General features: G+C 37.1%; 6 protein-coding genes and 1 long non-coding RNA gene across 10 annotated transcripts; 5 read left to right on the forward strand and 2 right to left on the reverse strand.

The window, feature by feature from the left end:
- The first annotated feature begins 182 nt into the window (after positions 1–182).
- On the forward strand, positions 183–2,656 carry LOC104783282 (cytochrome P450 709B1-like). 2 transcript variants are annotated; one of them, XM_010508415.3, is made up of 5 exons: positions 183–784; positions 916–1,142; positions 1,253–1,509; positions 1,598–1,961; positions 2,045–2,656. In XM_010508415.3, the coding sequence occupies exons 1-5, from the start codon at positions 502–504 to the stop codon at positions 2,474–2,476; spliced, it is 1,563 nt and encodes a 520-aa protein (XP_010506717.1). In that variant the 5' UTR covers positions 183–501; the 3' UTR covers positions 2,477–2,656. The 2 variants fall into 2 exon arrangements, 1 of the variants encoding a protein (XP_010506717.1); XR_015597783.1 differs by having other exon boundaries at positions 269–784; positions 1,253–1,505.
- Positions 2,657–3,284: 628 nt separating this feature from the next.
- On the forward strand, positions 3,285–5,686 carry LOC104783281 (cytochrome P450 709B2). Its single transcript, XM_010508414.3, has 5 exons — positions 3,285–3,901; positions 3,999–4,222; positions 4,334–4,581; positions 4,672–5,038; positions 5,129–5,686. The coding sequence occupies exons 1-5, from the start codon at positions 3,619–3,621 to the stop codon at positions 5,558–5,560; spliced, it is 1,554 nt and encodes a 517-aa protein (XP_010506716.1). The 5' UTR covers positions 3,285–3,618; the 3' UTR covers positions 5,561–5,686.
- Positions 5,687–6,575: 889 nt separating this feature from the next.
- On the forward strand, positions 6,576–7,944 carry LOC104783280 (uncharacterized). Its single transcript, XM_010508413.3, has 2 exons — positions 6,576–7,527; positions 7,619–7,944. Exons 1-2 carry the CDS (start codon positions 6,816–6,818, stop codon positions 7,693–7,695), a joined length of 789 nt encoding a protein of 262 aa, XP_010506715.1. The 5' UTR covers positions 6,576–6,815; the 3' UTR covers positions 7,696–7,944.
- Positions 7,945–8,321: 377 nt separating this feature from the next.
- LOC104783279 (pectin acetylesterase 3) lies at positions 8,322–11,480 on the reverse strand. 2 transcript variants are annotated; one of them, XM_010508411.3, is made up of 12 exons: positions 10,905–11,480; positions 10,575–10,657; positions 10,244–10,373; positions 10,058–10,131; positions 9,888–9,974; positions 9,682–9,806; positions 9,538–9,598; positions 9,385–9,438; positions 9,216–9,293; positions 8,975–9,080; positions 8,739–8,884; positions 8,322–8,645 (listed from the first exon to the last, which is right to left on the reverse strand). In XM_010508411.3, exons 1-12 carry the CDS (start codon positions 11,110–11,112, stop codon positions 8,538–8,540), a joined length of 1,260 nt encoding a protein of 419 aa, XP_010506713.3. In that variant the 5' UTR covers positions 11,113–11,480; the 3' UTR covers positions 8,322–8,537. The 2 variants fall into 2 exon arrangements, with proteins under 2 accessions (XP_010506713.3, XP_087368284.1); XM_087512158.1 differs by having other exon boundaries at positions 10,471–10,657; positions 10,905–11,214.
- A 1,500-nt stretch (positions 11,481–12,980) lies between these two features.
- On the forward strand, positions 12,981–16,947 carry LOC104783278 (protein phosphatase 2C 32). The gene is made up of 5 exons (XM_087512155.1): positions 12,981–13,650; positions 13,777–16,019; positions 16,127–16,240; positions 16,323–16,587; positions 16,686–16,947. The coding sequence occupies exons 2-5, from the start codon at positions 13,989–13,991 to the stop codon at positions 16,835–16,837; spliced, it is 2,562 nt and encodes an 853-aa protein (XP_087368281.1). The 5' UTR covers positions 12,981–13,650; positions 13,777–13,988; the 3' UTR covers positions 16,838–16,947.
- Positions 16,948–17,252: 305 nt separating this feature from the next.
- Positions 17,253–21,133, reverse strand: LOC147946432 (receptor-like serine/threonine-protein kinase SD1-8). 2 transcript variants are annotated; one of them, XM_087512157.1, is made up of 7 exons: positions 20,863–21,133; positions 19,203–20,336; positions 18,775–19,073; positions 18,432–18,642; positions 18,092–18,332; positions 17,822–17,972; positions 17,253–17,719 (listed from the first exon to the last, which is right to left on the reverse strand). In XM_087512157.1, exons 2-7 carry the CDS (start codon positions 20,011–20,013, stop codon positions 17,402–17,404), a joined length of 2,031 nt encoding a protein of 676 aa, XP_087368283.1. In that variant the 5' UTR covers positions 20,014–20,336; positions 20,863–21,133; the 3' UTR covers positions 17,253–17,401. The 2 variants fall into 2 exon arrangements, with proteins under 2 accessions (XP_087368283.1, XP_087368282.1); XM_087512156.1 differs by lacking the exon at positions 20,863–21,133 and having other exon boundaries at positions 19,203–20,508.
- A 762-nt stretch (positions 21,134–21,895) lies between these two features.
- On the forward strand, positions 21,896–22,889 carry LOC147946433 (uncharacterized). The gene is made up of 2 exons (XR_015597785.1): positions 21,896–22,552; positions 22,653–22,889. It is a non-coding gene; the product is annotated as an uncharacterized LOC147946433 (long non-coding RNA).
- The last annotated feature ends 319 nt before the right edge of the window (positions 22,890–23,208 follow it).

A 23,208-nucleotide genomic window follows, 5' to 3' on the forward strand; every position in this document is an offset into this window, starting at 1 on the left:
TCGAGCCTTTTTTATTTTGTTTTGCTCTGTTTTGCTATATAACTAGCATCTATAACTTTTACTGTTTCTGAACACGAAGTAAGCACAAACACGTCTGTTTATTTTCGATTTGAGAACAAAAAAGAGTAATTAATAAAGTAGAAGTTGCATTATATATGGTATGAATGGTAGAGTGGATTCTAGATTAAATTAGACTACAGCAGAAATTGGTACGTAACAAGAAAACTAGAGGAAGAGTATAAAAGAGACGTTAATTGGATGCCTATTCTAGTCTAGATAAAAGGAAAATACAGTAGTACTAAATTCACAATTATATAGATAAATAAATAAACAGTAAAAGTCATATCTTTTTTACTTATTTTACAAATTTAACTATATAAGTGTAAAAGCAATAAAAAAAAATTATATACGCATGTAGTCACCAAACCAACAACAATTATTTATTCACACGAACACACAAAAACAAAGAAGAAAATTTAACACATTGTTTAGTTATTTACAATGGAGATCACAATCTCGATCAATCCTATCTTGGCACTACTTGTCTTGATCCTTGCTCTCAAGATATACGACGCTTTTATGATACTAGTTTGGCAGCCATTTGTGTTGACCAGAAGATTCAAGAAACAAGGAATCTCAGGCCCAAAGTACAGATTCTTGTACGGAAACATCGGCGAAATAAAGAAGATGAAGAGAGAAGCTCAGCTTTCGATTCTTGATGCCAGCTCCAATGATGTTTTTTCTCGTGTTCTTCCTCATTATCAACAATGGATATATATATACGGTGCCGTTTCCTCGATCTCTCTCTCTTTGTTCATCTCTATGTTTTTAGCTTTTTTCTTAAGCCGGGGATGAACTCTCCTTAGAGGATGGATGCGTAACACACAAGTTATCTATAATGATATATATTATTAGGAGAGACATTTCTTTACTGGAGCGGAACAGAGCCGAGGATATGCATCTCAGATCCTGAACTTGCAAAACAGATCTTGTCAAGCAAGTTAGGTTTCTTTGTCAAATCACAGATAAGACCCGAAATCATCAAACTTGTCGGCATCAAAGGACTGGTCTTTGTCGAAGGTACTGATTGGGTTCGCCATAGAAGAATCTTGAACCCTGCTTTCTCCATGGATAGGCTCAAGGTCTTTTATTCCTTCTTTCTTAACTCGATTTGAGAACTTAACCCTTAGAGAAGACAGGCGATGTAGTTTATCTATTTTTTTTTTTGGTGATTCTTCATTCTGTTGATCAGAACATGACGAACGTTATGGTGGCTTGTACGCTCAAGATGTTAGAGGAGTGGAAAGAAGAGAGGAGTAAGAAAGAAACAGAGCAGTCAAAGATTATAAAGGATATGAACAGAGACTATCAAAGACTAACCGCCGATATAATAGCAACAGCTGCGTTTGGAAGCAGTTACGTCGAAGGAGTCGAAGTGTTTAGATCACAATTGGAGCTTAAAAAGTGTTGTAAAACTTTTCTCACCGATATGTTTATCCCTGGAAGTCAGTAAGTTAATCACTCTGCTATTTTCAGTTCTCTGTTCAGACAAAATTCTGAGGTTTTGAAATATATTGGTCTTTTCTTGTACTCCAAGGTATCTTCCGACGCCTTTACGCTTTCGAATATGGAAGCTGGAGAGGAAAATGGATAACTCAATTAAGAGGATTGTCAGTTCGAGACTACAATCAGAATCAGATTATGGAGACGATCTTCTGGGAATCATGTTGAAAGCTTACAAAGCTGAAGAGAACAAACGAAAGATGAGCATCGAAGAGATCATACATGAATGCAGAACTTTCTTCTTCGCAGGTCACGAAACCACTTCGAATCTATTGACATGGACAACGATGTTACTGTGCTTGCACCAAGATTGGCAGGAGAAACGCAGAGAAGAGATATTCAAAAAATGCGGTAAAGAAAAAACCCCAGATTCAGAAACTTTCTCCAAACTCAAAATGGTAATGTTCATCTTTCAAAAGGGTTTCTTGGCACAAAGTGGTAATTTTTCTTGTGGTTGAAGATACCTTTATATCTCTTGCAGATGAACATGGTGATCATGGAATCACTTCGACTTTACGGACCGGTGTCAGCTTTGTCCCGAGAAGCATCAACAAATATAAAAATAGGTAACGTAGACATTCCCAAGGGCACAACCATAGTCATCCCGCTTCTGAAAATGCATAGCGACAAGACCCTTTGGGGATCCGATGCGGACAAATTCAACCCAATGCGGTTTGAAAACGGCGTTTCCAAAGCCGCTAACCACCCAAACGCTCTCCTAGCGTTCTCCGTCGGACCAAGAGCTTGCATTGGCCAAAACTTTGTCATGATCGAAGCCAAGACAGTGCTCACCATGATTCTTCAACGGTTCCGGCTTCGCCTCTCTAGTGAGTATAAGCACTCGCCGATAGATAACCTCACTATTCAGCCTCAGTACGGCTTACCCGTAATGCTTCAGCCTCTGGAAGACTGAAATAAACTGCCCAAATTAATCGAATCTCTTAATGAAACTACTACAACACTACTACCTTATGGTGTGTGCTTAACTCATCCTTATCATATAATTGGGCTTCTACAGTCTCAATTTGTAGCCCTTATGGGCTAAATATACATTGTGGGTACTTAATGTGCTAATACTTACTCATATGCATAATTCATAGTAGCCAAATGAGAAACAAAACTATCCGTATCGCCATCTATATATAATTGAAAAGTAGAATGTTTCATCTTATCATGGATAAAAAGCTAAAGCAACACAAAAATTTGTGCAATCGGTTTTGAAAAGATTATGATGAAAGTGAAAGTCTATCAAATTTCGTTACAGAAAATGGCAAAATGCCAAACTTAAAAACTGGATCGGTGTTTATATTATTTGTGGCTGGTTGCCCTTTTGAGACGATTACATGTGTAAATTATAATGTCTGTAAAGCTTCGAGAAGATTAGACTATTGCATAAGCAATGACGTCATCTATTGTGATTTTATGAACAAAAACGACTGATTTAAATCTATTATTATACTCAAACTATGTTCAAATGAATTCAAAAAGACTCCCCACACATCTCCACTAACGATAGGCGTTTTTAGAATCCGATGTTACCTTATATCATGCATGCGTTACATTGTATAACTTTAGTTCACATGTAAAACAAATTCCATTAAATTATGTTATATTGTTTTTTATTTTTTTTTAAAAAGAAGTGTGACACTAACTCCTATGTTTTACCAAGATCATACCTCAATTCGCAAATAAAATCCAAAACTTCATTTGTCTGTTAATCTGTATAACTCGAATAGACTTCAATAGGTTAAACAAAGCTAATCATTCATAAATTTAAGAAATACTTAAAATGCTTACTTTTTAGATTCTAATTAAAGCTAACATATTACATATATACAATATTCCTTTCATTGTTTCTTTCTTTGATCGGTTATAATTTTATTCATTCTTTCTTCAAAACGGGGAATAAATAGAAGTATTTGTGCTTATCAGAAACACAAGTCACGGGACTCACACTCCAACGACGCATAATAAAACTGAAACCTCCACTTCAAATCACAAAGCAAACTTAAACACTCAAACCAAAAAAAAAAAAAAAAATTGATTGTTCTTTCAATGGAGCTCCTGAGCACGATCAATCTCTTAGCACTAGCTCTTGTAGTCCTTGTAGTTCCTAAGATATATGGAGTTTGTTGGATCCTTTTTTGGCGGCCATTGATGCTATCAAGAAGATTCAAGAAGCAAGGAATCTCAGGTCCAAAATACAGGATCTTGCATGGGAACCTCCGCGAGGTTAGGAAAATGAAGAAAGAAGCTAAGCTTTCGGTTCTTGATCCAAACTCCAACGATATCGTCCCTCGCGTTTTACCTCATCTTGATCAATGGATTTCTCAATACGGTGACATTCTCTCTCTCATCTTCCTTTCTTTAGTTTTGTTAATCACTAGACTAGATAAAGATGCGTAACTCACAAGTTACCAATGGTATCTTATTAGGGGAGACGGTTCTCTACTGGCAAGGAACAGCGCCAAGGTTATGCATCTCAGATCATGAGCTAGCGAAACAGATCTTATCTAACAAGTTTGGTTTCTTTGCTAAATCAAAGACAAAACCTGAGATCCTTAAACTTGCTGGTAATGGACTCATCTTCGTAAATGACCTTGTTTGGGTTCGTCATAGACGTATCTTAAACCCTGCATTCTCCATGGAAAAAATCAAGGTTTTTTTTTGTTCTTTTCTTTAAATTGTTCCTTCTCATTCCGATAAAAAGACATAAAACGATAGCACTTTTTTGCAAAAAAAATTGTAATTTCTTCATTTTATCGATCAGATCATGAACCAACTGATGGTGGACTGCACTTTGAGGATGTTCGAGGAGTGGAAAAAACAGAGGAATGGTGGCGAATCCGAGCAAGTGATGATGATGAACAGAGAGTATAAGAGATTGACGGCTGATATTATAGCGACAGCTGCGTTTGGAAGCAGTTATGCGGAAGGAATTGAAGTGTTTAGATCACAAAAGAAGCTCCAAAAGTGTTGTGCTGCTTCTCTTACTGACGTCTATATCCCTGGAGTCCAGTAAGTGTATACTCAAAATCTTTCTTCTACTTTAAAAGTTCTTTCTTGTTTTAGTGATATGAAGATTGGTTCTTTGTCTTGTATCCCAAGGTACTTCCCTACGCCTTTGAATCTTCGAATATGGAAACTTGGTAGGAAAGTGAACAACTCGATCAAAAGAATCATAGATTCGAGGCTAAAATCGGAATCCAAGAACTACGGAAACGATCTTCTGGGAATCATGTTGACAGCTGCAAGATCTAACGAGTCTGAGAAAAAGATAAGCATTGATGAGATCATAGAAGAATGCAAGACGTTCTTCTTCGCAGGACACGAAACTACTGCGAATCTATTGACATGGAGTACGATGTTGCTTAGCTTGAACCAAGACTGGCAAGAGAAGATCAGGGAAGAGGTTATCAACGAATGCGGTAAAGACAAAATCCCAGATGCAGAGAACTGTTCCAAACTCAAACTGGTAAAAATACAGATTGCAAAAAGAGTTTCTTGCGGCTAAAGAAACCTTTATTTTTATTTTTATTGACCTAACTACAATTAATAATTTCAGATGAACATGGTGTTTATGGAGTCACTTCGTCTATACGGACCAGTGATAAATGTGCTCCGATTAGCATCAGAAGATATGAAATTAGGAAACCTAGAGATCCCTAAAGACACGACTATAGTCCTCCCGATCGTGAAGATGCACAGAGACAAAGCCGTTTGGGGAAGTGACGCCGACCAATTCAACCCTATGCGTTTTGAAAACGGCGCTTCTCGTGCCGCTACTCACCCAAACGCACTCCTCGCGTTTTCAATCGGACCAAGAGCTTGCATTGGCCAAAACTTTGCCATGATGGAAGCCAAAACCGTTCTCGCCATGATTCTTCAACGTTTCCGGCTCAATCTCTCCGGAGAGTATAAGCACGCACCGGCGGATCACCTCACTCTTCAGCCGCAGTACGATTTACCTGTGATGCTTAAACCTATCAACGGTTAAAAGAAGCAAGATGCTTCCCACTTTGTATAATGGACCTCTGTGGGCTAAATACTAAACTTAGTTATTGGGCTTGTATTAAGAATCACTTGAGCCAGACTATTAATTAGTTAATGATGTTTATTGCTATTTTAACGTAGCACGTGTTGGAATATCAGGTGCCAAAGACTATATAGTCAAACCGACTGGTCAAATTATCCTACGGTTAGATTGCTCCGAAATTTTAATAAATAATAACATTCCACCATCAAATGAATCAAACATCCTTCTAATAATTTATAAAAATATCAGTGTAGTAATTAATTATATTTAAACTAGAAAAAGTGACCAATATAATAAAGAAAAAAAAGTTTATTATAAGGAGATGTAAACATCTTATGGGTCCGCTCTGGTGATCTGATCTGATCATACACGTTGATTTATGATTCGATGAAGAAATGTCTTCACAATTGTTTAAAACAAGAGTACAATAACATTAAACTAGTAACTTCGTTAGTGAAAAAAATTATGAAAAATTAAATTGATGCAACCTATGCCAAACAAATATATACACATGCTTATATATAATACCCTTTCATTAAATTTTCCAAACTACAAGTATGACTCTTTATCATTTTTCTGTATAAAATTTTGAATGTTTAGAGTTGGGATATTTATTTGTTTATAACATCGATTAATACTTTTTGATATAAAATTCAAACATAACTTTCAGAGTATACAATTTATTTTTGTTTTTAAGTATGCGTGGAAAAGCTACAGTAGCAAGTTTTGTTATTTTATCATTGATTGTAGAAAAAATCAGCAAAAGGCATCGGTGTTGGTATTATCAAATTATTTAGTCGAGGGTACATCTCTCGTAATTCCTGCATTACCCTCACCAAAAGGGAGCATATAGGACCAAGCTTTGTCTTTTTGATAAGAAGGGGTAGTTTAGATAAACTCCAGAGATCCTCAAAACGATATCGCGTTATTATGGAACCTGTACAGTTACAAAAAAAACAAAAAAAGTAATAAAACAGTCGATTAACTAAAGCTACAAATTTGGATTATGCATTAAACACGCGTTACAGGTGTCGCGAACTTAAAATTATGATGAGAGTGATAGCTTTGTAAAATGTCTGAATACACTTACTCAAGTCTTCTATATTAGTATTAAGAGTTTTAAGGACACAAAAAACAAACAAAATAAGAACGCTCTGAAAACGTTGAATTGTGTAAACAACTCTTAATTGTATTATTTCTTTGTCAAATCGTGTTAATGGCGTCGGAAGAGAGCATGGTGATCAACTCTTCTTCGGTTTTAGACGAAGATGATTACGTCGACGATAGTACAGATCATGATGGCTTTCATCATTACTACCAGACAAGGCAAAATAGTTTGTCTAGGTTATCTATCTGCACGAGCTCCTTCCACGAAGACGATGAAGATCATCATCATCATCATCCTTCAGAGCTACTTGGTAATTTCGTCTCTGCTCTGTCACTAGAGAGCTTGGACGATGACGTCGGAGCCGATGCCGACGGGGAAATCTCCGATGATGGTGACGTTTCGGATTCCGACAAGGAATCTTCCGGGTTCTACTCTCTCCCGGAGACCACATCTCACCGGAGAAGGAAACTCACGGTTTCCGGCGATGGTACTAATAAGTGTAATATAGTAAGTCAACGGAGAGAAAAGAGCAGAAGAGGGAATCAGTACGGTCACGGGTTTAACGGCGTTGAGAGAGACAGCGACGGAGACGGCGGGAACCGTTACGGAGGAGGAGAAGAGTTGACGGTGCTAACGAAGGTGATCAGAGGAGGGAAGAAGTCAATGAAGATGGGGTTTGAAGAAGTGAAAGCCTGCAGAGATCTCGGGTTCGATTTGGAAGTTCCGGGTCGGGTTTCTGTATCCGGCGGGTCAAACAGGGAGACTCAGACTAGTAGTGGCGGCAACTCTCCCATTGCCAACTGGCGTATCTCAAGTCCTGGTAATAATTAATCATACCAAAACTGATACGTTCATTTATTTTCTTTTTACAGAGGAAAATGTTATTAACTGTGTGATGTATAATTATTTAGGGGATGATCCGAAAGAGATTAAGGCAAGATTGAAGATGTGGGCACAAGCGGTAGCTTTAGCTTCTGCATCACGTTAACCTTCTTATTACTTTCTTCTGTTTAGGGTTCGTCTTTCGAAATTTCACCTTTTTTTTATCCCCTTAGTCTTACGAGTAAATATTACGAGTTTTTTTTTCTTGTATTGGTAACTCTGTTTCATGGGTTTGTAAATATGAAAGCTACGTATACTACTATTGTTTCTTTGTATATTCAAATAAAAACTACACAATATACTTGTAAATAAACAAATTCACGTGAATTGATTTTACCTCTTTTTTTTGTGGTTATTAGATTGTTTCCTAAAGATTATTGTGCTCTTAGAGTCAAATTTTTTATTTTGTTCTTAAAGCAATCAGAATATGGATTTTCAACACAAAGGGACCTCAAAAAGCCAAAAGCTAAAAGCACCCAATTCAAATCACCATATAAAGAAGTTATACTTTCGTTAAAAGCAGAGTCTGACCGATTTAGGTCGGATGCTTTGTGTGTATTATACTCCAATGAATCCAAGGAATATGCGTTCTTTATGTTCCTTTTTAATTGAATTTTATACATGCAAGGACATGAAACTTGTCATCACTCACTAACCAGATTCGCTGATTCCAATCAAAGATATCTTAAATTTGTATGTAAGTAAAGAAGTTTTCGCCAACTGCATAAAGAATTGTATACCACCAACCCAATATATTAAAACTAGAGATCAAACACACGAAAAAGATGACTTATTTCAGTCGGAAACAACAGAAGATAGCATAAATTATGTAAAGATGAAATGGCTACAGAGATGTCGATTTGTGGTTTTTTTGCAGGAATTGTTGCTAAAGGTATGGTGTATAGTTTGTAAGTATTAGGTAAGCTGTTTGAGTTTGAATATGTCAACTCACTTGAAGATGAGATTGTGACATGTTTTGTCACAAGGGTAAGGACAGTCAATGGCTTTCACCGTTGTTCTGTCAAAGTACCAATCACCGACAGATTTAGCAACGGTCTGCAAAAAACAAAAAGGAGCAAGCAAACAAATTAACAGTAGCTCTTGCAACGAAAGATAAAACTATTTACGAACTGTTGAGAAAATGTTTACCTTGCCATGAACAGTAGGAGAATCTGGTGCATACCAAGTGTCCTGTCTTTCGGATTGGCAGTGTGCGAAGCATGAGTTTATGAACACACCGTTATGAGTTGATGTCGCAAAAGATTTTACAGCATCCACCATTTGCGTCCTGAAGTCTGGCAAAAGAGAAGCATATAATAAATTTTAACAACCACGACACAATGGTATAGTTTAAAGAATGAGGGTTGAATTAATAAGATACTCACCTTGGAAGAATTGGATTTGAGATGAATTACAATGAGAGTGATCTGATTTGCATGCCTTCCAAGAGCCGTTTAAGTCAGCAGATGGTGGAGCTAAACTCTCTTGTACCTGAGGAAGATAGAAGTGAAATCTTGTACCTGACGGAGCTAAACTATCTCGTTCTATTTCGTGAGAATGAAATGTTTGCTAGAAGTGAAAGAGAGAAGCAATGGGAGTGATCAGAGATGAATGAATGGGTGTTACCTGCCAAGCGTCATATGCTGCATTTAAAAGAAACATGGGAGTCTTAATGTCTGAAACCAAGTTCTGGGGAAAGAAGCACTGAGGAAAAGAAACAGAACACATTTAATTAGTTTTGAAGATGCTCGAGTCTTGTGGACCAGTGAATATCAAGAAAGTAAGAAATCAATACCGAAGTTGGATCCAAATGCTTTGTACAAGTAGTGGACAGTTCCTTTTGGAGGTTCTAGAATTTGACATCAAAACAAAACAAAATTTACAGTAAGGGACCTAAGATTAGTAGTGTGAATTCTCCGGGCAAGAAGTTCTCTGATTCTGAGATTACCTGTATCGTAACAACACCTTGGAACATTTTCCGAAGCGAGTGGCCTCCAGAGACATCCACTCTACATTTTCAGTTGAAAACTTAGATGAAGAGTTAATCAAAAGATCTCAAAGAAGAAAAAATAAAGTTGAAGAAGAGACTTACGCATCCATAAACATTCCAGCATCACTTAAGCATTTCACTTTGGTAGTACCAGGTAATAGGTCCTTGAACTGATCACAGTGCAGGATGGAAGCTAACCCCCCAGCTGAACATCCAGAGAGTAGAGCCTGCAATAGATATTCACTTACAGGTGATTAAAAATTCAATAACCTGATAGGCTGATGAATAGTTGAAAGTAAATGCAAAACCTGATCTGCTTTATGCATGCCTTTAGACAGTAGTTCTTCCATAGCTGCTTGCCAGATTCGTTGTCCTCTATAGAATAGTTGCGAGCTCTAGATCAAAGACATTAGAAGCAGTTAAATCCAAATTTTCAGAGAAGTGAAAGAAAAAAACATGAAACTACTGTGTGACTAACCTGATCCTGAGTATCACCTGTGAAAGAAGCACCATCGCAGTAACGCAATTTGACTCTGTTCCAATTGAAGAAATCTGAAAGCCCACAAAACAAACAGACAAGCAAGTATCAATACAGACAGGCAAAGATATCGAGTCCTTGTTTGCAACCATAACGTGCACAGACAGAGTCATGCGTAGGACTAACCAGGATTCTCATTAGCTTTATTGCTCAAAATTCCAGTGAAGGCCAAAACTTTCTCCATATATTTTGATGAACCACGACGAGTTGTTTTCCGGAAGATACAGCTCCTGCGTGTGTTGCACCATCCTCCACCCTGCATCACGTACATATACACACCTTCTTTAGTCAAAACTCAATTAGCATAATAATAACCAAATTGTGAAAAAAAGAGACTATAGCTTTCATCTTACATAGTTATATATGAATCTTCTGTAGTCAAAACTCCATAAGCAATAACTAAAACTGTGGACAAATATGAAAAAGACTATAGCTTTCATCACATTTAGTTATATACCTCGAGTTGGATTAGCCACCTGTTAGCTCCTGATCCAGAACCACGGTGTACATGATAACCAGGTAGTGTTCCATCAAGGCACACTGCAAAATCAATTGAATGAAAAAAATATTCAGATAAAGGACTGAGCTTTAAACTCGGTTAATCTGAATCAACAAGAACAAATCCGAGAGAGCATCTATCTTAGTAAACAGATTCAAAGCATGACATCAAAGTTTCAACCTTCAGGATATTGTGATTAATCAAACTAGCCTAGCAATCTCCCTAATACATTTCAACTATTCAAGTATCACCACCAACACATTCTAGAAGGAGAGATAGGATTCATACCAGCTCCTTTGGGGCCAGCTGCCTGAATCAAGGTGAGAGGCACCATGAGAAGCTGAGAAGGAGACTTCGCCGTCAACTGACTTTCGAGTAACGAGATCTTATCGTCAGTATCTGTCACATTCCCGATTCCATGGCTAGATCCGCTACTAACGACGGAACACAGCCAAAGACAAGATACCACCGCCGCAATCCGCAACACGCTGTTCATCTCCGCCGTCGTCGCAAAGCCAGAGAGCTGGAAAAAAAAAAAAGTTTTTGACTTGTTTAAAAAGATTGAATTATGTTGGACTGGACAACTAATCTTGTTAGTGCATGTGTGAGATTGATAGAGATGGTGACACAACAAAAAAAACTTTTTTTTGTGTGGTAAATTCTTATCTCACACGCGGACATTATTATTATGGTAATAATTGATTCACGTCAACAAGAACAAATCTTGGAATATTTGTCTTTTTATTTGTCCCACAATTTAATTATATACTTCTATAAATAAAAATGGGTCACTTATCCTATGCCTGATTTGTTTGCTAATCATTATTACTGTTTTACAGAGTTAATCAACTAACAACATATGTCAAGAGAGTCAAGAGTGTGTCTGTCATTTGAATATGGTTCCTTCCTCCTCAATTACTGCCAAAGACCAATTTAATAATAAATCTGTATATGTTAATGTTCCTCCGTTTTGTCGGCATCATCAACCAGCCAAGCGCTCTGTTATCTATCTTACGCCGCATGCACATCTCACGTGGTGGAACTGGTCCGTGACTGGGCCTATATTAATCAATCGTCACAAGCCCAGTTCACTGTTGCCTTTTTTTATAAACTGTCTCGTCTGGTCCATTTTTACAGATTCTATTATTATTTATTTATTTTTGACAGCTTAGAGATTCCAAATCTTATTGAATGGAAAAAGTGAATTTAGTTTCAAATATATTTTCCAAATTGTATTATTTCTTTTATAAAAAAAAATTGACTTATTTTTGTATTTCAGTCGTCATTCGTTTCAAAATATTGCATTGTAAACGTTGATACAGTTTTTGATATTGATATATTCGAAGTCATGTTTTATGGAGATGCCTGCCCACTCCAATAGTATTATTGTAGTATAACTTTTGTTTTATCCTGGGATCTTTTTATTTTTTAGTGGATGATTTTTGATAATGGCTTTGGTTTTGGATCTGTGGATTCATTGACGCCCAAATACTACTAGTAATAAAAAATTTTTAAAAAAAAAAGAAACAAACAATCAATGTGAAACCAAAAGCATAAATTTCTTGGGCGTTGAAAGAGTTTGTCAGTGGAGTCAGAAGAAACTCAAAGGTGGATTTGGTTTAAGTCAACAGATTTGTTTTCATTTATAAACGTGACTCTCGCTCTCGTGGAGTTGGCCTCTCTCTCTCTCTCTCGCATATTTGTTAGGCATCATTACAAATTACAATCTTCCAAAAAAGGAGATTTAACAAGAAGACATACATCGATGAACCAACCAAGTTGCATGTTTACTATTTAAATCGCTTTGGTATGTAAATTAGACATGAAAAATATACTAGAATAAAACAGGAAACAGGCTAACCAAAACATGATAACATATAAAAAGGAAGACTAACATATTATATAACCCTATAATTCAACGTTCAAAGTATATAAATACAATTAAACACCGGTCAAATCTTCCAACATGATGAGCAAGATTCAATGCAACCAATAATAAAAAAATTGAAGAACATAAAAATATTAAAAAAAAAAACAAAAACATTTTGGTATATATAAGAAAAAGGGACCCACAAGAGAAAGAAAAAAAAAAAAAAAAGAGAACCCATGCAAAGCAAAAGGGTCCATGGATGAGAACAATAATGACGTGAATCACCTGTGTGTGTAATTGTTTGTAATGTGTAATTTGTGTATACCTCCAATCATTTGCAAACCCCATTCATATCAATTCAAAAAGCTTTCATTTTTTCCACTTGGATACTTCAAAATCAAAAAAAATATATCTATATATATATATATAAATAACCCTAAAAAGACGGTCTTCACTTTTTGCATTTTTCAACGCAAATTTTTACTACTACTCTGTTTTTGTTTGTAGTTTTTTTTTTTTTTTTTTTTTTTTTTTTTTTTTTACCCTCCGAAACCATTTGAAAACCCCGAGAAAGAGAGAAGACACAACTCTTTTCTTTTCTTTTCTTCTCCTCTGCTCACCGATGAGCTAAAAACAAATTAATCATAGACCAAAAAAAAATTATTATAGGCTGCTTAAAAGAAAAAGAAAAATCAAAATCCATTGCAGTTTCAAACTTCTCTCTGTTTTTATTCTTCTTCTTCTTCTTCTTCCTCTTCTTCTTCAGCTTGTGTTGTTGATTTCGAATCTCGGTTTCTCCGTAACATGTGAAAGAGAAACTTTTTTTTTTTTTTTTTTAATTTGTGTGTGTTTACCTGAAAAGATTGGATCTTTAACAGCTGGTCGTCTCTGCATGGTTCAATCTCAATCTGGGTCTTCTTCTTCTTTCTTTCTTTCTTTCTTTGTTTCTTTGTTTCATTTCTTATTTAAAATATAAAAAATAAAATAAAAATGGCTACTTTTTGTCAGATTCCCATAGAAATCTAAAGGGGTGTTTTTTTTGCCTCTTCTTCTTGTTGTTGTTATTTTTGCTTCCGATGTGTTCAATACACTCTCTACTTTGCCTTCTCCTTTAGATCTGTTTCCAGTTTCTCTCCTTCATCCCATCTCCGCTTTTCAACACAGGTCAGATCACTTAGATACTTTCTTTGTCTTACACTCTTTTAAAGTTGTTTCCTTTTTCAAGACCTCTGATTTTGTGTACAGAGCTGATTTTAAATATCCAAAATTTGATTACTACTAACTAAGCAGGTGCTTGCTTGTTTGCGTCTTCTCAATAATGCTGAGAGAATTGAACCTCTGATGATGCTTGGATTCTCAATAAGAACCGTCGGGTCTTTGTTGGGTTTTTAAGAATTTCGCCTCTTCTTCTTCTCTTTAGAGGTTTAATGATGAGATTGTGCCTCCAAGGTGTTTGTAGTATTGCCTGAGAGAGAGAGAGAGAGAGAGAGAGAGAGAGAGTCATGGGAAACGGGACTTCCCGTGTTGTTGGTTGTTTCGTGCCTTCCAATGAGAAGAACGGTGTTGATTTGGAGTTTCTGGAACCTTTAGATGAAGGTTTAGGCCATTCCTTTTGCTACGTTAGGCCAATCATCTTCGAGTCTCCTGATATGACACCTTCAAACTCTGAGAGGTTCACTGTTGATTCGAGCACCCTTGATTCCGAGACTCTCAGTGGCTCTTTCCGTAACGAGGTTGTTGATGATCCTTCTTTCTTGAATAGACACAACAGTAAAGGTTTAGCTGAAACCACGTTTAAGGCAATCTCAGGTGCTTCTGTTAGTGCTAATGTTTCCACGGCTAGGACTGGGAATCAAATGGCGTTCTGCTCAAGTGACGTTTTGGAGCCTGCTGCTTCGTTTGAGAGCACATCCTCCTTTGCTTCGATTCCTTTGCAGCCGGTCCCTCGTGGTGGTTCGGGTCCTTTGAATGGATTCATGTCAGGGCCTCTAGAGAGAGGATTTGCATCTGGTCCTTTGGATAGAAACAACGGTTTCATGTCAGGACCTATTGAGAAAGGAGTTATGTCTGGACCTCTTGATGTACATGATAAATCCAATTTCTCGGCGCCTCTTTCTTTTAGACGTAAAAAGCCTCGCCTTCAGCGGTTTATGAGGAGTGTGAGCAGACCAATGAAAAGTACATTAGCAAGGACATTTTCTAGACGATCTGGAGGGTTGAGTTGGATGCATCGCTTCTTCTTGCATCCAGAGACTAGGGTTTCCTGGCCTATTGGAACGGACGGTAAGTTACATGGTGAAGACCCTGAAAATTGTTTAGAGAGCAACCGTAACTTGCAATGGGCTCATGGGAAAGCTGGAGAAGACAGGGTTCATGTTGTGCTTTCGGAGGAACAAGGATGGCTCTTTATTGGGATATATGATGGGTTTAGTGGACCGGATGCTCCAGATTTCGTAATGAGCCATCTTTATAAAGCTATCGACAAGGAATTGGAAGGTCTTCTTTGGGATTATGAAGAGCCATCTGTAGATAATCAATTGCAGCCAGACCAGGAACCTCCTTCCACAGAAGAGTACTTGTGTGATCCAGAAACTATCAGTGAGCCGCATTCAAAGTCAGTAGTGGCAGGAAGTGAGGAGGTCATGACTGATAATAACAGTAGCCTTGGAAATGCTGACACTCCGATTGCTGATGGTCCACCTGGAAATTTAGCAGGTCCTGGCAAGAAAAGCACTAGACTTTATGAGCTACTTCAATTGGAACGGTGGGAAGGAGAAGAAATCGGGAGTGTGGCTCTAAACGACATGACCAATCAGGTTGAACATCCATCTACTTCAGGTGGAGGAGCTGGAAATGATCCTTGTACCACCGACCGTAGTGGTGTTCTTGATGGGATTCCAGCCTCGGGACAAAGCCATGGGACTAAAAAATCACAGATAAGCTCAAAGATAAGAAGAATGTATCAAAAACAACAGAAGTCTTTGCGGAAAAAGCTGTTTCCTTGGAATTATGATTGGCACAGGGAAGAAGGGACTTGCGTTGAAGAGAAGATAGTGGAGTCGTCGGGACCGATTAGGAGACGCTGGTCAGGAACTGTAGACCATGATGCTGTGCTAAGAGCAATGGCTAGAGCACTAGAGAATACTGAAGAGGCTTACATGGAAATGGTAGACAAGTCTCTTGACATAAACCCAGAGCTTGCACTAATGGGTTCATGCGTTCTTGTAATGCTAATGAAGGATCAAGATGTTTATGTGATGAACGTTGGGGATAGTCGGGCTATCTTAGCCCAAGAAAGGCTCCATGATCGTCACTCTAATCCCGGTTTTGGGAATGATGAGGGTATCGGACATAAGAGTAGGTCCCGGGAATCACTTGTACGTATGGAACTGGATAGAATATCAGAGGAATCTCCAATACACAATCAAACAACTCCGATCAGTGTCTCAAACAAAAACAGAGATGTGACTTCGTACCGGTTAAAGATGAGAGCCGTTCAACTCTCAAGTGACCATAGCACAAGTGTGGAAGAGGTATATATATATATATATCTCTGACAATTTATCTGGTTAGTAGTGAAAGTGCAAGACTTTGGCTATGGTTTGCCAAAAAAGTAAAAGTTTTTTGAAATCTGTTTCAGGAAATTACGCGGATCAAATCTGAACATCCGGAAGATGACCAGTCCATACTGAAAGATAGAGTCAAAGGCCAACTAAAAGTCACTCGAGCTTTCGGTGCTGGGTTTCTCAAAAAGGTAGAAAACAAAGCTGCAAACAAACAAACTTTCAAAACCACACACATTAATTAGACTAATAATTCACTTTATGTTGTTGCAGCCGAATTTTAATGAAGCGTTGCTTGAGATGTTCCGGGTAGAGTACATTGGAACAGACCCGTACATCACCTGCGAACCGTGTACAGTCCATCACAGACTGACTTCAAGCGATCGTTTCATGGTGTTATCATCGGATGGATTGTATGAATACTTCAGCAACGAAGAGGTTGTTGCTCACGTGACTTGGTTCATCGAAAACGTTCCTGAAGGAGATCCTGCTCAATACCTCATTGCAGAGCTTCTATCTCGCGCTGCCACCAAGAACGGTACAGTTTTAACTTGGATGAGAAAAGTTTTGTTTTGTTGTTAAGCTTAACTAAGCAGCCGGTTGTTAATGTATGAAACCAACAACAAATTGTGGCAGGGATGGAGTTTCATGATCTGTTGGATATTCCACAAGGAGATAGAAGGAAGTACCATGATGATGTCTCGGTCATGGTTGTATCACTTGAAGGAAGGATTTGGCGATCTTCTGGACAATATTATCCAGAGAGGAAACAAAAATTCAATAGATGAATTAAACCAAACACAAATTTTTAGGGTTTCTCTTAATTGTTTGTCAAACAATCTTTCGATTTCCAGAAGTAAAAAAAGAAAAAAAGAAAAAAAAAGGCCTAATTTCTCTACTTCCGATTCCAAAATTAAAACTGTTCTGTTTACATTTATCCAAGCAACATGAATTTATCTTTAAAGATATAAGTTTATTAGGAAAAAATAGGCATTAGTGATAAAATCAAATAAAGACAATACATATTGACATAATTCAGATAATTCAATAAGTATCTGAGGTCCTCAAGTGGTGCGTTCAATTGCTTTCCTTCTTTAGTTTTGGTGGTACGCTTAAACCCTTTTGAGAGGTATGCCTGATCTCTCTTATTGTTTAAGAAATATGAAAATGATCTCTCTCTCTCTCTAATCAGAAGAACATCAATTAAGAAGCATAACCATTCAATGTAACCACATATGCAAGGTCTCTTTATTACTTGGAAATTGTAAATATCAATCATCTTGAACAGCAATATCAATATATAGCAGCATATATAGAAGCATGAAGAAATTACGTACAGATTAACAAACGATCTAATAACTGGGGCGTGATGTCGAGGAGGAGTATCTTATGGCGGTAGATATTAAAGAACCAGACGTTATGGAAGCCTCATTGTGACCCTCAGCCCTGAAGAAACCAGGAAGTTTAGGGCTCGGGATGGCAGCTGTATCATTAACAAGCATCAATAACACCGACGACATAGTTGGTCTGTCCTCTGCATCTTGCTGAACACACAAGAGACCAACTTCTAGGCATCTTCGGACTTGTTGTTTCTGAAATGATGATGATGAGTCTCGTATGGTTTGATCAACAGTATCCTCCCAGTTATCGTCATTCCAGTTGGTCCAAATCTGTTCACGAGAACCAGGCCATTGCTTGTTAGTTTTTTTTATACATATGGGAAGTACTAATAATTAAACAATATATATAAATAAATAAAATAAAACTCTTACATAGCTTAGAAGATTAGTGCTGCACAGCGTGTATGAAAAGGCTCTGTTCTCCTTCCCAGTAACAATCTCAAGGAGCATCACCCCGAAGCTAAAGACATCTGACTTTGTTGAATACCACCCGTTCTCTGCGTACTCCGGAGACATGTAACCACTGCATATAATGCATGGAAGAACATTTTCAAACTTTAACTTTAATTAAAACAAAACCATATAGATATACATTGTAGTTAGTTTGAGAGAGGTAACCAAAGTTTTTGATTGATTGCTTACTAAGTACCAGACGGCTTCGTAGTTTTAGTCTCCCTCTCGCTCCTGTCACAGATTCTTGCCAACCCGAAATCTGAAATTTTGGGGATCATACCTCTATCAAGCAAGATGTTTCCTGGCTTAAGATCCCTGTGAATAATCATGTCTCGCGAACCTTCTTGCATATACGCAAGTCCTTGAGCGATGCCCTTAATTATGTCAAATCTCCTCTGCCAGTTCAGCTCACATGAGTTTTGGCCTCCACCTATAACGCGGTTAGAAAACAATTCGATAAATTAAAATAATAATAATATAAGGATGTTAACTTAATTGTTATATATTATATATTGTATAAAGAAGTCACCAAAAAGTCGATGGTGGAGGCTTCCGTTTTCAAGGTATTCATATACCAAGACCCTCTCATCCTCGTGAACGCTCCAACCAAGAAGTCTAACTAGATTGATATGCTGGAGGTTTGCAATTAACATCACCTCGGCTTTGAACTCCACAGTCCCTTGTCTTGAGATCTCAGAGAGTCTTTTCACTGCAATTGCTTGCCCGCTAGGTAAACGTCCCTACAACAGCAACAAAAAAGAAGAAAAAAAAATCATAGGCAAAATCCCAATCTTATAATAACATAAGTATAATGAGAAATTGAAGTGCCAAACTTTTATAAGAAAAGCCAAATGATGTCTTCTTCTTTATACCTTATATACAGTACCGAATCCACCATGTCCAATCTCATTAGCTTCAGAGAAGCTTTCTGTGGCGCTTAATATTGTTCCAAAATCCATGGGTGGAAGTTGCGGAGTCTCTGTATCCTCTGCTCCAAAGATATTTTCTTCAGTTTGCGATTCCATAACATTTTCATTTACTGCAGTCGCTCTTGCTAGCTTTTGTTTCCTTTTCCAAATACAAACCAGTACCACAATTATAATGATGATGAGAGCAGCAGCGGCTCCAACGCTCAGACCTATGATAAGCCACTTTTTGTTCTTCTTCTTTCCTGGAACCCAATAACAAAAATATATATACTGAGTGAACAAGAATTAATTCTTAAACGCGAAAAATGTGAATGAAAACAATTTGTGAGAAAGCAATATCTCTATATATATATATATATATATATATATACCATTGAGTCTGATGTACAAATCTTGACCTGCTGCGGTGTAAGTTTGAACATCCACGAGGTCTTTGCTCCAAGTCACACAGTTTGATGATAAAGTGCCATTTTGATATACTGCCACCGTATAAGCAGTGCAGTGGCAGTCATTGACACACATATCCTGACAGCTTTTCTTTGAGTGTGAGGTATATATATTTGCATCCATTGTATCCGGCAGCTTCATTCTGGTGAAGAGACAAAACCTGTTGCTATCGCAGCTCAGCGGGTTTTTTCTAAAACATCCTCCTCCTGCGATGTTTGGCTCAAACCCTTTGATGCACTTACACGTGTTCCCGCTGCAGTAACTGTTGGTGCCGCAATAGTTATACTGATCACAAAATGTAATTGGTGCACCCCATCGAGTGATCCATTCTTGTGATGTTATATCCCACGTATACCACATCAAAATACCTTTGAACGTCAATGTGACTCTAGAATAGAGGTAGTTGGTGGTGTCTTGAAACAAAAAAGACGTCTGACCATCTTGATTACTTGAATTGAAAACCAGGGGAACGTCAGCGAATTCGATACCATTCCAACCGCCGCTCCGATACTTTTTGATAGCTTCCTCTCCCTCGGAGATGAAAATCCTAGGAAATTTATCACCGTCGAGTCCAAAGATGTAGTCTCCTCTTGCTGGATTATTCTCTTCTTTCCAGCATTTCAAGTATCGACGTGACGCATAATTTGGGACTTTGGATGATATGAGTTTCATACCCGGAAGTAACGTGTTGGTTGGATGCTCAAAACTCTGCCACAAATAATCTCTTGGGTCCATGCTTTGCGAGTATCTCAGCACCAAATTTCCGTTAGCCAGGAGCTCCGCCACCAGCTCCGGAGATCTCTCCTTTTTCCTCTGAGTATCCCAGATGATGCGGTTATTATCGCGGAGAACGAGGTTAGCACCAGAGATTTCAAGAGTTGCGTTAGAGTTGTAGGCAGGTGTGTCTCTGTTCCCTACCCAAACGTAGGTTCTCTTAGGGATTTTCTTGTACCATATCCCGAAATACCAACGATCGCCACCAGAACTGAAGAACCCGAGCTCGAAGACACCACCGCCAGGAGAAACGAGACTTGTGTTTCTTGAAACATAAAACGAATCTGTATGAGTAACACCAAAAGAAGCAGCAAGTAGGAGGATCAACACCACTGCCGAGAATCTGATATCCATCTATCGATTTCAGAAGTTAGGTTTACTTCTTTCTAAAATCTGATATCCATCGATTTTTAACAAATTTCTCAAAGTCATCGACCTAATTAATTAATAAACGGTATGGCGGTAAGGAATGCCCCCAACTACATATATTTTTTTTTTTTTTTTTGTTTTGTTCTAAAACCGTTGGATTCAAAAAAGTTGGGAATCTAAAAAACTTAGGAATCCCTTTACAACTAACTCGGTTTACACAAACCAGCAGCAAAACTCCTCAAACTACATTTCACTTGTAATCAAATCAAACAAACGAAACAACACTAACCAAGAAGAAACTGATTACATAATAAAATAAACTACATTTTTAGAAGACGATTAGCAAAAGGGAAGACAAACAAACAAGAATCTCTACTCTATTCAAGGAGGGTCTCTTTGATTTAACCAACAAAAAAAAAAAAAAAAAAAAACTCAATTTACCCGAAAAGGCTCTTTAATTTGCAAAACCCTCCTCGAAGAAGAGATCCAATAATCAAACTGAAACGAAGGGGTCACGCTTGAAGAAAGCAGTTGTTTTTGGCCATAGAGCTTGAGGAAACCACCATTGTTGCTGTATAACTTGAAGAAATCACCATTAACGGCAGTGAAAAAAGGAAAGAGACGTTGAAGCGTTAGAATTTACTAAATTCAATTCAGGGTTGTTTTCAGTTTTACCCCCTATCCATCTCGGTTAACCCGACCCGTTTGCCCCGGTGAACCCGGCGTTGTTAATTCTCACATTTATTGTGCCCAAGAAGAAAATGGTGCTTTAGTTAAATTCAACCAAAATGAATTAAATTGAGCCCACAAATTGGATTTAAACCGAACCGGTTTAGTTTACAACATGATAAATTAATATGCGTCGAGTTTTCTTCTCACAAATGTAATTGAACCCCAACATGACATCCTTATTTGTTACTTTTATCCTTTTCATATTTTTTTTTTATAGTAAAATCAAAATAAATGGCCATAATAATATTTGGTTTCTTCTAATTTTCCTTTTTTTGCTGTTGTTATGCTGTTTTTTTCTTCTCTTTTTTTTTTTTTTTTTTTTATAAATGGTTTACTTTTTTCTGTATATTTTGAAATCTCTTTGAATTTTAATCTTTAATCCATTTTTTTTCACCTTGTTTATTGTTTTGTTTCATGTAATTTACTTACTTGTTAACTTCAATATAAATGAAGAAAAAAATTTTGTGATATACTAATTTTGTATAGAGAGAAGAGAACTAGCAATCTTGAAAGTCTTTGGAAGAAACCACTTTGCATCGGATATGCTAACTAAATCTGTATAGTTCCAAGAATTATAAATGTGGAATTCCACAAACTCAAAAAAAAAAAAAAAAAAAAACACAAAAAAAATGTACATTTATTACTATATCATACTAAAGCGTAATATTTGTATATCTGTATCTCACTCATTGGATGTTTGTATTCAACATGTAACCAACTCAACTACTAGTATCTTTATTAGTTGACAAAAGAACAAATTCCTACTTCAAGCGTGACCCTTCGTTTCAATTCAACTGCTTTCCTTTTCACTGTCGTTAATGGTGATTTCTTCAAGTTGTACAGCAACAATAGTAATCATACATGTGCCGAACGTAGAACCCAACCCTCTGTTATAGCAACCTCACTGACATAATGAAGCGCTGTTAGGTTTATTACAAGTCCCAGGCGGCACTCTAGTTGTAAAAATAGTTTTTTTAAATGTAAAAATTGCTACACCAGTTATATAATAGAAGAAAGGGTCAATTTTCTATCATTCCTTTGGTTTGAATCGAAGTAATTGATGATGATGATTGTGTAATTCCTAAGCCGATGCTTAATGGGTCCATTGAGTTTGTTTCAATTGCAAGTTTAATGGTGAAGCTTTAGTCCAATTTGGGATTAGTTCAGAAGAAATTTGCTGTTTGGAGGATGAAGATTCTAGAGTTCTTTGGATAACGTTGTGGATTACCATCGACGACGACTTTCCGGCCTACTGGTTTGGAGCTCTGCGACATCGGAGATCGTTGTTGGCGATGACCGGCGATCACTTCCCTCCGTCACACGTGTGCTTGACCCTCTTACACATCTACCACGTGTCTTCAGTGTTGTCAATCTTTCTTGTTGACTCATCTTATTTGGGGTTGGTTTACTTTGAGCTTTGTTGGGCTTGTAATTGTTTAAATTTTGTCCCTTTTGTCCGACTCCTATCAATCTAATCTTTATTATAATATTATGATTAGGGGCTGACATCGCTTCAAAATGATTGGGTGGCTATGATTCCCTATCCAAAAGAAAATCGAGTGAACTGATTCACTTTGTCTCCGCTTTCTTCTTCTAATTGTGATGCAAAAGGTCTTACTTCTATTCTACATGGGTCTCGCTAATCTTGAAATATAATAAAACTGCATATTTTTTTTTTCTTGTTCTTTATAAAACGAAACAAATCAAATTTTACTAATATTCGATTATATATGTAATCTATCGATTTTAGTACGACTTTCAGTTGTCATTAAAATCATTTAGACATATAATTATTTCAAAGTGAATTAATATGGAATTTGCACATGTATCATATGAAAAATATATTCTATAATAAAAAATTATATAATAATTATTAAAGTGTTATCTTATTTGATAAAGAAATATATTTGGAATATTGTCCAAAATCAATCATTTATTTACTTTAACTGTGATTGAAATAATTTAAGACATCTAATTATTTTACAGTAAACTAATATAAATGTGCACATATAAAATCTTTTTGATTATGGAAGTACGCAGTTGTGACATGTGCAA

Source organism: Camelina sativa, chromosome 4, assembly GCF_030686135.1.
Source record: "Camelina sativa cultivar CO46 ecotype springtype chromosome 4, ASM3068613v1".
Classification (NCBI taxonomy): Eukaryota; Viridiplantae; Streptophyta; class Magnoliopsida; order Brassicales; family Brassicaceae; genus Camelina; species Camelina sativa.